At 38.8% G+C, this 18,851-nt stretch overlaps 1 protein-coding gene across 3 annotated transcripts in view; it reads right to left on the reverse strand.

Annotated features, from left to right (window-relative positions):
* LOC120623324 (protein FAM102A) overlaps window positions 1–18,851 on the reverse strand; it is a 119,790-nt gene that overhangs the window by 14,020 nt on the left and 86,919 nt on the right. For all 3 annotated transcript variants that reach the window (XM_039889288.1, XM_039889286.1, XM_039889287.1), the window contains exons 4-8: window positions 4,957–5,087; window positions 3,164–3,344; window positions 2,470–2,606; window positions 2,180–2,311; window positions 97–242 (exon numbers count right to left, since the gene is read on the reverse strand). In XM_039889288.1, the coding sequence (XP_039745222.1) occupies window positions 97–242; window positions 2,180–2,311; window positions 2,470–2,606; window positions 3,164–3,344; window positions 4,957–5,087 (727 nt within the window). The remainder of the gene's footprint in view (window positions 1–96; window positions 243–2,179; window positions 2,312–2,469; window positions 2,607–3,163; window positions 3,345–4,956; window positions 5,088–18,851) is intronic.

Below are 18,851 nucleotides of genomic sequence, written 5' to 3' on the forward strand. Positions count from 1 at the left end.
ATACTCAAAAACCGTTTTCAGGATGCTCGCAATGCGAAACAAGGCAACTTCTGCTAATGTGTAGTACCTTGGTTAAAGTGTAGTGTTTGAACTCACCTTACTACTCATGTCGCCGGAGGTATTGGAAGAGTTTCTAGAGTGCGTGTGTTGTTGCTGCAGACACGCCGCGCACCCGCCACTCACGGTCACGGTGGTAGTCACTCCCACAGTTGGGACTGTGTTTTGACTTGATACCATCAACCCTGAAAACACAAACCGTAATCGTTAGAAACACTATTTAAGATACTTGTGTATCTTAAATAGTGTTTCTAAAAAAGGCTAAAAAAACTCTGGGCTGCCTGTATTCAGTGCCTCTACGGGACTCGTTTGATGTCGTCTGTCCACCTGCTTTTGGGGGTCGATCAACGGTGCGTTTACCGGTGCGGGGTTGCCATTCCAACACGGACAACGGATTTTTCAGTGGCGTGCATTGCATATATGCAAATAAGCAGTGCATACCCTACCCTCAGGGTCTTAAAGAACCTTCAGATAGGACCATTAAAGTTTTGTAATTAAAAAAACACTAAGTAAAAAATATATGAAAGCGCCATCTAGTAATGAGCGGCCAAACTTCTAGGTCAATTGTCGCTAGACAGGCGACAGCGCAACCAGCGCGCGCGAGGCGTAGGTATAGCTTATAAAATAAAAATTTCTACTTGGTATTTTAATTTTTAACCGTAAATGCTAAACATTTACCTTTTAAAACACGTAAAAATACCTATATTATCATTTAAATCTCATGTTATCGATTGCAGGGTAAATCAATTATTATGAATCACTCGACATATGACGCCATCTACTGTTGCATAGAAATATCAAATAAAATAAGCACGCCCAAAGAAAGAATCGTTCTGCTAGATGTGTGCGTGCAAGTTAGTAGTGTGTGTCGTGTAATGTTATAATCGTGCGCTTGTACTTACAAGATTAGCTTCGGTCTTGTGTGAACAGTTTCATTCATAAATTCTCTATGTATAGGTGTCTATAAGCACTGCTTACGGAAGTGGATAATCAATTACGTGTTTGATTTTTTTATGAAAAGTATTCCAGGAATTATTGGAAAGTGAGAAAGTTAACAATAAATATTGTTTCTATTTATTGTTGACATATCAAAATAAAATAGCGTTCGTACCCATACTTACAAAAAAATTAAAGACATATTTTGACTAATTTCGATTGCAATATTATCATTAGCATATTCAATCGCCATTATTGTTTACCTTCGAACAATGCTCTATGGCGTTGGTGATAAATAAACGGTTAAAGTGCATAAATTCAGCAACTTATAAAAGTTTGAGTAGTGATAGTTTAATGTGTTAACGTTATTTTATAGTTTATTCATTCATTTTATAATGAAAGCATATTCGTGCGGTATTTGTTTGGGTTCAGTGTGCCTGGAAAAAGTACTTAGAGACAACTTTAATTTCTATCCCTTTATCGTAAAATTAGAAACCATTCGCAAAGGAAGGTGTGTACCAATGTTACAAATATCCACAAAAAAGGTGATAAAGTAAAACGTATGTGTAATAATAAATATTACGAAAACTATTCTTGACTAAGCGGCTTTGTACACACCAATCGATTATTTTGCTTTCCTTTTGTTTTATTGTCCAATATACGTAAAGTTTGAAATGATAAAGGATATTGTGATATTAATAATTTTCATCAAGACGCTAAAAACATGTTGGAAAAAAATATTATCATCTTCAGTGTGCTTAGAAAATGCTGCCGAATGGTGTGTCATAATTTTGTGACGTAAATCAGGGTATGTACTTTTATTCAATTAGCAGTAGATAGACGATAGTATTAAATCAATCAAAAATATAACTTTCGTAAAGTAATTTGAATATAAACCGACATATCTAAAATATAAATTTTACTTTATGTTTGTGCTGAACACCTTGTGCATACCCTGGGTCCAAGGGCTATGCACGCCACTGGGATTTTTAATGTATAAGTATAAAATATGACTTGACCTATCTCCTTCTGTACCTTACGATAGCTTTGTCCTTATTTCTGAACGACAAAATTTGCCTGGAATTCAAATAACTTTCGTACTTTCATTATTATTCCAATTTAAGATTTGATCTGATTTGTAATGAAGTTTCCATTAGGCTTTCCATTCTTTAGATGAGCTGCTTACCGGCGAAGTCGGGCAGCGTGACTGGCACCGTGGTGGGCAGGGAGGCCGGCAGCGGCAAGGGGGGTGCCTCCTCCGCGTCGGGGGAGGGAAGCTCACACGAGGGCAGCGACGACAGCGCCGGCGTCACACCCTCTGTTAACACACCGAATTTCATATTGTAGAAACATTTACACAGTTAGCACGTAGCTTAAAAAAAAATTGCACTAGGTATATGGATGATAGAGTAGGGTCCTAAAATAGAATATTTACTTTCCTTGCAAACGTCAAATAGTATATAAGTACTAGCTCACCATAGTTCTTCTTCTTGGTGAGGGAACCGAAGCCCGAACTAGCGGTGGAGGAAGCACAGTCGTCGTCGGCCGCCGCCGCGCTCTCTGAGCCGCTGTCGCCACCAGTCTTTTCAGCTACGTCTTGCATTCTTTCTGGACTGAAAAAATGCAATAACAATCGTGAATACAATAGTTTTTCATCGTAAACTGTTCACTCGTTAATTCTGAGGGGTCAAACTTTAGAACTGCGATAATAAGTGCGAGTTCGAATACGAGCGATCAATCAACCCGATCGACGCTCACGCAAGGAAATCGGTTAATGAATTTCCCTTCCCAAATATTAACTGACAAACTTTAACAAAAAGTTCAATTTAAACAAAAGTTCAAATTTTTTGAAAAAATTTAACTTTTACAAGCTGTTCTCAAGAGTGCTGTCCCGTTTAAAATATCTCATTGTATTATGGACCCTTCCTGTCAACCAGAACTGCAATGTTTTCTACAAGTGGGGCAAACCGGCTTTATAAGACTGGTAAAAAAACATATCTAATTACGTAATTTTGCCATCGGTGGTACTATAACTGTGGTTTACTCAGGCCACTATAGCCGGAGATTGCAAAATATATAAAAATTTGTTATTTCCTTGACTGGACAATCTCTTCTATGAGAGTTTCTTCTTCCTTCTGCGATAACTGCAATGCTCTTACACAGTACTCACACTTTGAAGAGCGGGTCCCCGGAGATCATGTTCATCTTGATGCGTATCCGCAGCACGGAGTTGTCCTGGCGGCGGCGCGGGTCGTAGCCCTCGAGCAGGCAGCGGCGCGTTGTGTCGCCCGAGCCCGCCAGCTCCGCCAGGTTCACGTCACAGAAGCCCAGCTTCTGGTACGACCTTCCACCTGCAACCCAAAATATTGCTCTTAAAAGTATTTTCCTCGAACGCAAGGTTTCTTTGGGGACAAACCAATAGGTATCCTCGTGAACCAACAATGATTTAAAATCTGTCGTATAAAGGTCAACAAGTATCATCAACAAACATTCATTGTTTTTGAAAGAACGTACTATTTAGTTTACTAAATAGTACGTTCTTTCAAAAACAATGATCAAAATCGATTCAGATGTGACGGAGTTGTAGAACGACTCAAATCATCAACATCATCAACCAACATACATCGCAGGTTGGGCAAAGGTCTTACGTAGGGATTTCCACAATCTAAGGTGTTGAAATAACGTCACCAAAATCCTTATTTTTAGAAGTACCTTTTTTTTTGTATTCCACTACAAGTTAGCCCTTGGCTGCAATGTCAACTTGGTGGTAGGTGATGATGCAGTCTAAGATGGTAGTGGGCTAACCTGTTAGGGAGTATGGTAGTCATACCCCTAACTGGTCAGGTGCGATGTCGCGTAGAACGCACCTGAACACTAAATCGCTTAGCGGCACGTCTTTGTCAGAATGGTAGTAACTAGCCACGGCCAAAGCCTCCCACCAGACTTAAAATCCCAAATTGCGCCTGCAGGGAATCCAACCGGGACCTCCTACTTAAATCCATAGCGCTCAATGGTGCGCCAAGGCGGTCGTCAAAAACTCGTCTTAAACCTACTTACTAATCAAAACATACTACTGTAACAAACTGCAAAAATTAAACATCTGAAACCACAAGTAGAAAATATATACTATTAAATGTATTTCACTTCACAGCTCGTAACATGCTGCTGCGAGAAGAATTTTTCCAATAAAATAAAATACTTTTAAAATGCGCACGACGCTGACTAACGAAGCCAAGGGGAATCTTATCCGGTGGCTTCTGAATGGAATCGACTATCGAAGCGAACTGCGAAGCTCGTTGGCAATCTCAACAAGTTTAATCGCTCCGTAACTGTGGCTATATAGCACTGAATGCCATCGATGGTTCGCTATAACTGCAAAACTGTACATTCAAAGTTGGATATTTCTTTTGCTTCCTTTCGCTTAAATGCTATTGGTGCCAACTTTTATGTTAACTGGGAGGAAATTTATACAATAATGTGAAACTTATTTTGATGTTTCCGAAGTTAAAAATGAGGTCAGAAAATTTACAGTCCCGCAGTTAAAATATATCTTGAAGAGTTCGTAAATTTTCTGAAGACAGGATTTGTTTTGCATTCCTTGATCACGTTTGATTGTCCTGACATACCTAAGTAGGATCAAATTGTCCCACTTTTTACCATACAATAAGTACACTGAGGATAACATTTAAGGTTTGTTCGAGTATCTGTGAAGTCAAAGTAAAATGTAACTTCTGAACCCTATTTTAGTGCTTATTTGTCCACAGTTCTAGAATGCTCTTGCCACTTTGCTATTACTAAATGGTACTTCAATTGAGTGTCTAAAATAAGAATCATTGTCCAACCAACCAGAAAGCGAGATTATGATTACAACCTAGTTGGGAGAGGCAGCAGTGAACTGTTGGCGGTCACGTGTGTCATGGTCTTCGTAAAGGCGACTGCCGACTTGTAAGTGACGTAGTTTACCTTTGCACTCCTTGCGCACGGAGACCCTCATGAGTGCGCGCTCCAGCACGCCGGTGTTGGCGTTGGCGCACATCTTGCACACGAACGAGAACTCCGCGTTCCAGCGCACCGCGTGCTTCCGCACCTCCTCCCTGGGGACAAGTGCCATAGTAACATTAATATATACTATGGTAATATTATAAATGCAAAAGGTTGGACGGATGTCTGCTACCAAAACAGCTAAACGGATCTGGCTGAAATTAGGCACAGACATTGATTTTAGTCTCGAATAGCACATAGACTACTTTTCGTCCGAGTAAAATGAACGGTTCGAATCGAATCGAAAGGTTTTTTTTTTTTTTCATAGAGGTAGGGGTAAGAGAATTTATAAATAGGCAAACACATGAAACATTTCCCGCGGTTTATAACTTCAAAATATTTCGCATCCCGTACATCAGCTAGGCCAAACCAAAGCGTTTTTCCCCCGTATTCAGTATATTTTTCTGAGAGGTTGTTAATAAGACATCACGACTACGTTTGTATAAACCCATCGTAAATAAATAAATAAATATACTGCGACAATACACACATCGCCATCTAGCCCCAAAGTGAGCGTAGCTTATGCTATGGGTACTAAGATGACTGCTGAATATTTTTATGAATAATATACATAAATGCATAGGTTTAAACACCGAGACACTTAAAAACATTCATGCTCACCACACAAACATTTTCCAGTAGTGGGAATCGAACCCACGGCCTTGCAACTCAGAAAGCAGATATATATAATACAGGACCAACCGTTAACCGTTCGATACCTTATTACATTTACCGATAATATTAGGTAATATTAGCAGCACCCTCTGTTTCGGTGCCGGTAATGACGGGGTGTTGTCAAAGCGAGCGGATATAGCCCAGCGGCACGAACTTCCCTAAGTTAATAATGCCAAAGATAAATTTCGGTCACGTTATCACAGAGCGATTCTTTATGTTTACTTATCACGAAAACAATTTGTTAATTAACACTTTATTTAAAATGCCTACTATATGACGCTACAGTCGCTATAAGACTGATTTAAAAAGAGGCATATACTAATTTTGGCATCGATGGTAGGAGAGCCGTAGCTTAATTGCAAAAAGCGCTCAGGCCGCGATTGCCAGAGAGTCGCAGGTTCAAATCCTGTCGGTTCGGAAATTTTTTATATGCTTTTTAAATTTATAAAACTTATAATGCCGAGTTTAAATTACCTACCAAGAGACGGCAAGAGCCATGAAACTAGGGAAAGACAATGGCGAATAAAAAAAAACCGCTTTGAAATTAAGAAGAAGAAGGACTTTATTGCACGCAAACATTAAATTATACATACAACAAAGAAGTAAACAAGATAAAAGAAGACAAAAATTGTGTATATAAACATGCAAAGGTGGCCTCATTGCTGCAAGCAATCTCTTACAGGCAACCTCTGATAGAAATGAACAGAAGCACGTGAGCGTCACGTTATATTATTCGAAATAAATAGACATACATAAAAATAAAATTTAATAAAAAAAAAATTATAATCAAATTATATAGTTAGACAGGGAGACTCCCTCAAAAAAGTAGAAATCGTACTCATGTTAGAGAAATTATTCTACTTTGAAAAACCTAAAAAAAATTGCAACCCTATCATGTGTCTCAATGCGACACATGATAGGTGTGTCGACACATGATGCGATGCGATTTCAAGATAGGGTATTGTGTGTGTTTGAAAATGTGTATAGGTGGTCTACCGATACGCAAGACGCAGACGGAAGATCCCCACACGAGCCCAGGCGTGGAGGTTCATCGGTTGCTGTTGCTGGGATTAAAATTAAATTATTACTCACAGTGCAAATACCGATGCCAGCAATCGGCCCCCCGACACCGAGATCTGTTGTTATCATAATTTTCATTGAGGTTAATTGTTAAAGCGTTTATCTTGATGAGCTGAACGGCCGGCCAAACACACTCGCGTTCATTCTCGGAAGACTCATTTATAGCGCTGTGAATAATAGCGGCCAAAAAATAGCGCGAAAAGAAACCGGCCAAGAGCAAGTCGGGCTTTCGCACGAAAATTTCCGTACCATTATCTATGTGAGTCTCTGTTTTTTAGTTGTACATCATCTGTGCAAATTTCAACAATCACGGTTCATAAGATACATCCTGGTGACAGACGGACAGATATACGGACAGCACAGTCTTAGTAATAGGGTCCAGTTTTACCCTTTGGATATGGAACCCTATAGAATAAAACATTGTATCGACAAATCTGAATGTTGTGCTGTCCTTAGCACAATCCCTTGGAAAAAGATAGCAGTACTTTAAGACCTGACATTGTAGTTTAGTATAACGATTTAATAGCGATAGCCTAGTAAAAGGTAGGGCCTAATTTATCAGACTTAGGAAAGTTTTTAATTTGAGCTTTTTAAATATCAGTCACTTGATTTTAATTTTGCATGTGGTTTTAGGGCTGTATCTGATTTCTTTCAATAAAAACTATGGCAGTGGTTTACTCAAAACCTATTAGCGTTTAGGTTTCACAGATAAGTCTCCGAGATACTAAATAATGTACTTTTAAAGCCTCTGAAGTATTATTTCGGTTTTCATTTACACGTTGTATACAACTGTAAACGTCTTAATAATTTTGTATTTCTTTGAATCGGTACAATACTGTCAAGGTAGTCCACATATATACGCAATTCAGGATTAGATGAGGAGTTGTTATAATTACAGACATTCATGTATTAATTTTATTGTTTAAGTATACATTTTTTATTTAATGTGCTATTTTCATTTCCTTTTTTTTATGTTTTTACTTTTAATTTATTTAAATGTGACTTGTTATTTAATGTAGAAAATTGATACAATGATTAAGGACGAATTTTTCCACGCCAATCTTGGCAGGATATGTGACACTTATAAAAATCAATTAACACCTATGTATGTTGCAACTTGCATGTACCATATTCAAGCAAAATATAAATTGATTGATTGATGGAATTGCTAAAAAATCCATGCAGAGTGCGTCCTACAACTTTCTTAAATTAAATAAAATCAGCTATTAATGATTAGATTATGTTTGAGAGCCCTTGAAGAATCTTGATATCTTTTGTTATACTTTTAAACATACTTTACATTTAGTGTAAATTAACGTTTAGGGTTCTTAAGCATTATTCAGTCCTATAATTCTAAGCACGAGTATCGGGGGCGATCCTTAGCAACTAATGCGATGCGTATAAATGGTTCACGCTCACACTTCGCCTCTACTCTTTTGTGTCCGGCTCCAGCCTTGCCTGCATAATACAATACTTTTTTGTCTCGCTAGCAGTCACTCTTTGTACGACTGCGCCAATTATTATGGAGATCAAAAGAAACAGACTTATTCAGTTTTTCAGTTAGAACATTTATAAATGATCAGAAATTCTCATAAGAGATCTCATGACTCTTCTCACTCATAATAATGGGATCGGATGTAGGTCATGTATGTAGCCATGCGAGGTCAATGTTGGCTAACCGGTACAATTGACTAAACTACATTGTCTGGGGCATCGTCATCATCAGACTATATACGTCCAACATTAATATGAAGGAGGATTTGAAAGCATAGACTTACCACCCTGCATTCATCATCAGCATCTTAACTTATTACCCGCCCAATACAGGTCACGGGTCTCTTCCCACAATGAGAAGGTGTTAAGGACGTAGTCCTACACGCTGGCCCAGTGCGGATTGGTGGACTCCACTCCACACACCTTTGCGAACATTATGGAGAAGTCATGCAGGCATTAGGCATGCAGGTTACGTCACGATGTTTTCCTTCAGCGTTGAATCAAGTGATATTTTACTTGAACTTAGAAAAGATAGAGGTGGTGGGATTCGAACTCGGCCCCCCGAAAGTGAAGTCGAGCTCCTACCCGCTGGGCTATCAGCGCTTCAAACCCTGCATAAATGCGGCTTCATAGTAATAATTTATATATTATCGACCGACTAAAGATCAAGGGTTTCTTTTTAGAATCGTAGTCCACCAACCTTCAAATTGGGTAGACATTTGCACGGCGTTTGGCACGTTGGTTTTCTCTCACATCTTCCATGCCCCTTAATTTCAAGCATATTTACAATTTTTATTTAATAGCTTGAAGCTTAAATATATCCGACAAGAGAGGTGCCTGACGAGGTTCGTGCTCAGCCCCCCCTAAAAAGGTAATCCGGAATCTTACCCACTAAGCTGTTTATATAGTCTCATGGCGCTAAGCTATAATCGCTTCTGAATACGGTTTGCTTTATCACATGTTAGTGTTAATAATAGGGACATCGGGAAACCAGAAACTAAAAAATTATGTATCGACTCGGGAATGGAAGGCACTACTTCGTGATCAGTAATTTGACATGCTGAATACTGGACCAACGAGGCAGTTGTAGGTCACAGCAACCTAATTAGTGTGTCTGGGAATTACTAAGAGCCATACCCCTTATGGGTGCACTCATAACATACGTGTGCGCTGCAATCAGAGCAAGGTCGCGAGTCGGATGGTCGCCGCGAGGGAGCGACGCGGCGCATCGCACTGCTCTCTATTTAATACCACTAATTATAATCCTACCATATACGTGTTTTTTATTCTACTACAAGGTGGCCCTTGACTGCAAGCTCACCTTTTGGTACGTGATGATGCAGTTTAATATACACCCGGCTAGGTTTGTCGTGGGCTTCTTCTTAGACTAGAATAGCTTTAGTTTTCAGTTTACGAATGTAGCATCCACACATTTTGAATACATTTTTTTATTATTAACCTAATGTAGGTACCTACGCATAAAATGTACCTTACAGCTATGGGCCTACTTGAATAAAGATATTATTGACTTTGACTTAGTATAGTCGACGCATTTTAAACTAAGGCTTCGGGTCATAAATCATATTTATATGTTTATTTCGCTTACAGGTCTTATGGAGAGGTGTGTAGTGATGTGCGCAAGGCACTGGTCTGACCGCCGACGATTAACGAGAAACGAGTAGAACTATAAACTATAAACGAGTTGGCGATCAACGAGACGCGAGTATGTAGTTTCGATAGTTTTGTCGCCGGGCTATAAGCGACTGTGTAAGTGCGACGAGCGATTGCTCGCGCCATTCATAAGTTATTGATATCCATATGTCTACTTTCAATGCCGCACTGTAATGAAATGATCATGCCAGCGAGCATCGCTGAACGAGTATAGCTGAGCGAGTCTATTGCTGAAAGCTCCAGCAGATTTAATTCCATAGATAGACCAAATTTTTTTAGGTATTGGGATGCCCGTTAAGAAGTTCACAGTTCCAAGCTGAAGTTCTTCTTCTTCTTCTTCTGTTCCTGGGCCTTTTCCGCACTTGGTTGGTCTGGGACCGTCCGTTGTACGTATGGCCACTGATGCGGCTCCCCGCTGGATCACTCCAGCCAGCCGAGCTCGCTCCAAAAGCTTAGCAGGCCGCCCAGGTCGCCGAAGCTGAAGTTATCCCCATATTTAAAAATCAGTAACTTATTACTTCATATTTTTGATGATCGCTGTGGTCTTAAACGCACCAGTGAATGTTCTAGGTTCGATCTCCAGCGGTGGCAATTTGGAAATTTATAATTTTAGAATTTTTTTTGGTCTAGTCAGGTGGGAGGCTTCGGCTGTGGCTAGTCACAAACAACACTGTGGCAGACAAAGATACAAAGACGTGCCGCCAAAGGATTTAGCGTTCCGGTATGTAGCCGCGTAAAAACAGATTGTGGGTGCCATATCCCAGACAAGTTAGCCCGCTACGATCTAGGACTACATCTTCACTTAGAGTCCATGTAAGACTGAGGTGCATCGATAATGCATTCGTATTTATATCAAAATACCCACCAAATCAATGTCATGAACATAAATATCTGGCAAATATGAATTTATAGTTATCAAAAGTTTAATTATTTACCTACTTTATAAATTTACTGTAACACAAGTAATTCACTTAGGCTTGTAGTGGAAAAAATAAAATCTGAATACCCGATAGAGCTGAATAAATCATATCGAATAGAATGGAACAGAAAACACTTTATAGCAACAAAACACTGAAGGGAAAGACACAAAGAGAAAAGTAATAGAACTCAGTACTAGAGTGCAAAGGCGGCCTTGTCACTAATAGTGATCTTTTAAAGGCAACCCGAGCGTACGACGCCGACGTAAAGGTAGGAAGTGGATGGTGTATAAAGTAAAAAAATAAAAATAAAATAAAATAAACTTACATGAACATACATACTATATAACGTATATACATTAGAATAGATATTTATGATAAATATATGTTATCATAAACTTACACAATACTTTATTACGTAAAAAATAGGCCCTAAAGATTGTCAACGTTCGCATCGTTCAGACTAGCAGAGGCTGCTCGATTTTTCGTGACCAATGCCAATGGCTAATACACTCAGCGTAGCCGTTCATTGTGATCTACTTGAACAAATGATATTAATGGCCCAATTGGTTCCGCCACAGCGTTCCTAATCACGACAAGGCGCTGTGGGCACGCCGCGTTTTCATTTGCTGTGTTTGTGGCTGTTGAAACTTCTCTATATTTACGACTAGCTGTTTCCGCGGCTTTTTAACCCTTGTGTATCAATAAGTCACTTGCTAACTCATTAAAACACTCACTACTTTGTAAATCCCGTGAAAACTCTTTATATACCCGGAATAGATAATATCCCATCTCCACTAGCCCAATCTATCTTTTTGCCAAATTTCGACAAGATCAGTGCAGTGGTTGAGCCAAACATGGTTAAACATAACAGAAACAGTTTTCTGATTTATCTGAGATATTAGCAAGACTGTAATATTAACATTCCATAGAGAAGGTAACTATTAATAATAAAACGGTGCATATTGTTGTAAATTGTCAGGAATTAAAAGGATTACACACACAAAAATATCTCAACACCTTAACCGCTTTGGCTGTATGATGATGCTGTAGGCGTTCAGTAAATAATGTTAATTATATCAAAAAATCTAACCGAAATCATGACATCGTTGAAATAATAATTTATAGACTTTTTTGGTGTTTGTTGATGAATTGACATTCGTTTTGTCGCAGTGCTCTTTGTTCCAGAGCACGTCCGAGGAAATACTACCGACATGCTTATTTCTGCTGCCAACGCAAAGCAGCAAAATATAATGATAAACGACTAAGACACCGGGAGGTATCTTCGCATCGTTCGTGTCCATGTAGGACTGAAGTGCATCCATAATGCATCCGTATTTATATCAAAATACCCACCAACTCAATGTTATTAACATTGGTTATTAATCCCTACTAATATTATAAATGGCAATGTAAGTTTGTTTGTTACGCTTTCACGCAAAAACTACTTAATCGATCATCATAAAACTTTGTACACATCTTCTTGGAAGTGTTAGAAGCAATATAGGATACTTTTTATCCCGACATTAAGCTCGGTTCCTTTGGGGATGAAAGTGTTTGACGATTTTACACCATAACTCCGACATATTATAACCGATTTAAATAATTATTTTTGTACTAGAGGTAATTTTGCCCAAACTTTGTGTCTCTGTTGAATCTGATGAATGCGGTTGTAGATAGAGGACAGAACTTAGCGATACGGAATACTTTAATTTTTTTTAGAACTACAACTGAAATGAATGCCACATCAAAAAACAAAATCAAACGCAGACGAAGTCGCGGGCAACAGCTAGTCAAATATAATTTTAAATGTTTCTTGAAAACTATCTATTTACTAATTAATAATTATTAGGGTATTTGTAAAATCCTTATAAAATTTAATAAAACATCTGGCAAATATGAATTTATAGTTATCAAAAGGATATTGGATATTTACCCACTTTATAACATTACTGTAACAAATGTTATGTTGCGTTCCGGTGTAAAGGGCGCACCTACGCCTCAAAGGGCGGTACATTTTAAGACGTGTTCCTTGAATGCCCTGCCGAGTGTTACTTTGTTCATAAGCGATGGCTTTCCACTAAGGTACCAAGGTGGGCCGTTGGCTTGGTCCATCAATTAACAGTTAAAAAAAAGTTTAATTTAGAGATTTGCGTACAAGAAGCTTTACTTCAATCGCTTATATGTTGTTCCAGATGCATTTTTTTATGATATGAACATAACAGTGTATTAGGATCTCTTCTCATCTATGATATCCAAATTAATATCTAGTAGCTATATGAATTAGACCGAGAAATACAAATGTATTAATGCAATTTTCTTATGATTTGCACGCTTGGGCAGGGATGAGTCGCACTTTCTCGCGAGTTGCATAATCTCTCGTAACAGCAGCATCCATCGAGACAGCGGCCATCTAATCCGAGATTGCCGTTGCATCGCAATTTGTCTTCCATCTAAAAACCCCTTCGAACTCTGATACTTGGATTGAGAAAATTGCACGTAATTAAATACATGGAAAATGAAGCAACAAATAACCCTCTGGGCCTCTATCTAACCAACTAATAATAACCGGTGGTATAACACTCCAAAAAACAACCTTAAAGAAACGAAGAAATGTTTTTTGATTTCGAATTAGAATTTGCTGATGTATTTTGTTTTTGTCTTTGAACGCATACATCTCTGGAACTACCAGTCGGATGTTAAAAAATCTTATTTGCATTTGATTTCGGAGAGGCCCCCTGGAGCATTGGTTATGGAGGTCCCGGGTTTGACTGCCTGCAGGAGCAACTTGGACTTTGTAATTTCTTTATTTTCTCTGCTCTGGTATCTATCTGGTTTCGGTCGTTGCTTGTTATCACTCTACCGATATCGTTCCGCTTAGCGATTCGCGATCAGTGAGTTTAGTAAACAGTATACCTTTTTAACAGTAAAATTAACAGTAACCATTTGTGTCGATGATAATCTTGCTATAGAGTGGGTACGTACAACTTTATCTGATGCCAGATTAGGCCATAAATTGGTATTGCGGTAACTCTAAGTTGTTCATAATTACAAAATAGATCTGATAAAGGTAGGTACATAAATGTTTATAAATACAAAAAATAAAGAACTAATTTGTTGTTTAAAAAATCGAAGGTCGTTGTGAAACCCTACAAAAAGCAAATTAACCAATAAGTAGTGAGTTATGTGCGGGAGAATTCAAGGTCGGCTTAGCGATTCGGTAAAAAGTATCGTTTTACAGTGTTCATTAAAAGCCGTAGTACGACAGCCGCGCTGATATTTTCGTAAACGATGACGTCAAATTAAACCGGACGGTTGTCCAGAAAACTGTGCAAACCTCTAATGTTGAATATTGGTTATAAGTTCAGTAACCTTAATAAAAGTTTTCTCGCTCGCATTTAAGGAACCGTTTTCGAGAATGGAAATACTAATTGAAGATGGGAGAAAAGTGGATTTTATTTGCATTAAATCTCAAATTTGCCTGCAATTCTGTAGCTCGAGTTTTTGACCGAACGTATATAAAACAAAAATCACAAGTAGCGACATTCGGTCCATTTTACTTTGACGATACGAAGTTTTATACTCAAAAGCGACTCTTCGAATGTTTACGGGACTCATGCCCGTTTTCATAAGACAATGCCTTAATAACGCCTAATCAAAGAAAATTCCTAGGAATATATTTACTTTTCACCAATCAATTCTAACTAGGCAACTATATACTATAGCATATAACCTAACTTGTCTATGGGCCTTGCCACAGGGTGTGGTATTTTCTGTTTGTATCATCATATTTTTCATATGGATTTCCGGTTATTAAAAAAAATAAAACTATTTTTTTCCGCCCCGTATCAGTTTAGGCCTCCCCTAAACTTTACGATCCACCGAATCGGTTTCGCAACTTTTGACGGTGCATAGCGCCGTTAGAAATCACATTAAGAGTTCGTGAAACGTTTCTTTCTCTCTAGGAATCCACTAAATTACTAGGCAGCCGATTCCAAATTTCAGTGAAAACGCAGCAGTCGCTGCGTCAAGCCAAAGCGTCTATTTAAGGTGATATATATTATTCAACACGCTAATCACACGATGAGATGGGACGTCAGAGCGACGTCATGCGTTATGCACGATTATGTCTCATCAATTAATGATGAAACGTGGATCAGGCCATTAGTAGATTAATGGCCTGATGACATTTTGTTTTGAGTGTACGCAGCTGTGGTCGAGGTACCGACCGGGTACATACAGAGCGCAGGTTCAATAACCTTAGGGATTACATGCTAACCTTACCTACTAAAGTAAGAAGAGATATCATCATCATATCTACGGGGCACGAGTGAACTCACACAATAAGAAGGGTTACGTGGTATATCCCCGTTTACATATTCCGAACGTTTATCAATCACCTCCAGCTACCTCAAAAAAATCACTATAGTTTACATTAAAGACGACTTCAGTTGCTGTTATTATGTATTTATGATATGCTTTAGTATTTATTAGTTTATTATTTTTTAATATTTATTATATCATGTGTGTGTAATCTAAGTTTAAGTTTAAGAGTATGTAGTGATTCGTATTTTTTTTTTATTACGCACAACCCACAGTTTGTTATCCTCATGCTTTCCTAAGGTAAGCCTGGCAGAGATCGCTACTAAGCGATAAGGCCGCCTTTTGTATACATACTGCTTCTGTTTGTGTTTTTTTTATTAACTTATGGTATACAAATAAAGTGTACAAATGAATATTGATAATAATAATGCTTAACCTGGGAATCGAACCTGAATTCGTGTTCCCAGTCTAACGTGCTTACCACTAGATCAACAAGGCAGCTATGGTCATAAAGAGTGATTAGTGTGCTTGCATGCGCTAGACTCTAGGTAATCTGAAAGTGTAATCTAGCCCGCGATCTATACTGAAACGAACACCGCGCGTGCTTTCGCAATGTCTCAAAACTGTGGCTAGTAATCTGATAGCCCACCATGTCGCTGCGGTGTGGCCGCACCCGCCTGCCAGCCTCACACGCGGTACTGTTACACGTGGGCATTGCGTTCACTCAAACTGCAACACACGTGGTTTTTTTTTTCTTAACTGTAGGTAAATATCGCCTGTAGACAGAACTATATTTCGCAGGGCATGCAAGGTACACGTCCTGCTATGTGAAGCGTAGGTTTTTATTCCACTGCAAGTTAGCCCTTGACTGCACCACTCACTTGGCGGGAAGTGATGATGCAGTCTGAGATGGTAGAGGGCTAACCTGTTGGTAACTAATAAGGAGTATGGTAATCATACTCCTAATAAGTTTCTACGTGACATCGCACCGGAACACTAAATCGCTTAGCGGCACGTTTTGTCGGTAGGTTAGTAAATAGCCACGGCCAAAGCCTGCCACTAGACCAGACCATAGAAAATTAAGAAATTATGAATTTCCGAATTGCCCCTGCCGGGGAATCGAATCCGCGACCTCCTACTTGAATTCACAGCGCTCACCGCTGCGCCAGGGAGGTCGGTTTTATGCCTCATTTCCCTTTTTTATACACCAGCAACCACGTCCTTCAGACCGGGGCACAGCATTGCAAAAATGCTGCTTTGCGGCACAAATAAGCACGGTGATAGTACTTCTGCTTACGGACCTGACAAGGATCTGTTATTGCGACTTCATGCTCATCTTAAATTTGGAAATTATTTAAACAGATTAAAAGCAGGCGTTATTTTGCGGAATTCCATGATATGTTATGAAAATAAAGCTTAATTTGCTATACCTACTCCGCGGAAAGCAGGAGAATCTGTTTGGTGTAAATTTATACTTTCTTCAATCCTTATATTCCACACCAAACAGATCTTCGGCAATGTAACCTCTACGCAGGTTTCGTTACAAAACCGGAGCATCCTCAAGAGATGTTGACTTTACATTGAATAACTGTTAAAACAACTACACAAACAGGAGATGATGACATTGCGCAAGATCTGTTTGATGTGGAGCATAAGGATTGAAGAAATTATAAGTTAAACCATACATATTCTTATGCGCGGAGTATAGCAAATTAAGGTTAATTTTCGTAATATAGTTTAAACAGTGGCTATACTGATATTTGCATATTTCATCTTGATGTTATATGAACTTGATTGAAAACCATTTATACGATGGAGTGCAATTCTCGTCTCTCGTCAGCGTTGGTAGTAACCCAGCTTAACAACTTATCATGAGGATGATGTCCAGTTCGCGTCAAACATTGTGTTTCTGCGTGAAACATTAATGACGTTAAATTCCAAAGTATAAAATCTTGTTATCATTCACAAACTCTTTTAAAGTTTGAATGGTTAAAGCCCCTTAATTCCGAGTAAGTACCTATCTCTTTGCAATCTGCGGCTATTGTTTGTAATTTCATACTTGATAATCGATTCGAAAATAGAAGGTTCTAATTAGATTAATTTGCAATGGGTTTGATTCGTCAATTTTCACGCATAGCATTTTATTGGGATTTTAGTATAGTAAGTCATCTCTGATCTAATATCAAAATTTAAACAAATAACAAAAACTTATTGAGTGCTAGTTATACGAGTATTTGAATAAATTTTTGCTTTGATTTCTGGAGCATGAGACTAGACAATAAATTATGAAAAAAAAAATATAAATGTAAACAACATTTTATGGAGCACTGGCACAAATGAGTGATAGTCTATATAACTACATCAGCTGATGCGAAGTGCGAACTATAGGCGCCGCCATATTGGCCTCGGCTTCTCTGACGAGCGCCTGTCACTACTCTGCGGCCGACCGTCACGCGACATGCAACACACAGTCGAAAAAACCTGAGACGATGTAATAAAAGTTTCACTTTAAATTCACAGAAGGTATAATATTCCATATTATACATGTTGTTCACAATATAATGTACTTATATAGCGTATCAATATTTCCTCGTTGCACCTATATTGTTTCAGTTTGTATGTGTTTCCGAGTGTTTCCTTACACAACGCAGCGACCTTGAGGCTGCCGTGCGTTGGTTGACTGCCTCGCGACTCGTGGGCAGCCTGACTCACCAGATGATGCCTCCAGCCAGTGAGATGCTACCTCTAGAGTGCGCACTGCCCCGCTGGAGTTTATTAATTATTTAAGAATTTATAATTTATGTATTTTCTCTGGTCTAGTCTAGTAGGAGGCTTTCGCTGTGGCTAGTTACCACCCTGCCGACCAAGACGCGCCGCTAAGCGATTTAGTGTTCCGGTGCGATGTCGCGTAGAAACAAGGGAAGGTAGAAAGAAGGGTATGACTACCATACCATACTCCCTAACAGGTTATTCCGCTACCATCTTAGACAGCGTCATCACTTTCTACCAGGTGAGATTGCAGTTAACGGCTAACTTGTAACGGAATGAAAGATATAAAAAAAAATCTGCTTGAATTGCCGCACAGAATTCTGTATCATCATCATAATTATTAACCCATACACTCTTCTCTCAATACGAGAAGGTTATCGGTTGTAGTCCACCACGCTAGCCAGGTGTTGATTCGTAGACTCCACACGCATTTTAGACCATGTAGGTATGGTTAACTCTCAGGCGCGATGCTTTCTTTCATCGTTTAAACCAGTGATATTAAGTTGTTTGAAACGCACATAACTCCTTAGTTAGAGGTGGGATCGAACTCAATTCCTCCGAAAGGAAGGCTGAAATCCAAACCACTAGGCTATCACAGTATTCACATAGCGTGCCACCAATATTATCATCAAACAAAGGAGCTGTATAGTACAAATAAGCAAGCTTACTCAATGGACGAAACTATTACGGTGAGGACAATGACTTTTGAAAGTTTTACAGATAAATTTGTACTTACACAGATTTACTACTATAAAGTCCTTTGAGGTGAAAATAGTTTTTATCATACCTCTAGGTGTAGCAACATCTCACAGGCTTAAAGCTTTGTCTATCGACCTACAGGCGCATCTAAGCACTGTTAATTAGGCATTACCTCACTGCTGTATTGTA

This window comes from Pararge aegeria, chromosome 4 (assembly GCF_905163445.1).
Source record: "Pararge aegeria chromosome 4, ilParAegt1.1, whole genome shotgun sequence".
In the NCBI taxonomy this organism is placed as follows: Eukaryota; Metazoa; Arthropoda; class Insecta; order Lepidoptera; family Nymphalidae; genus Pararge; species Pararge aegeria.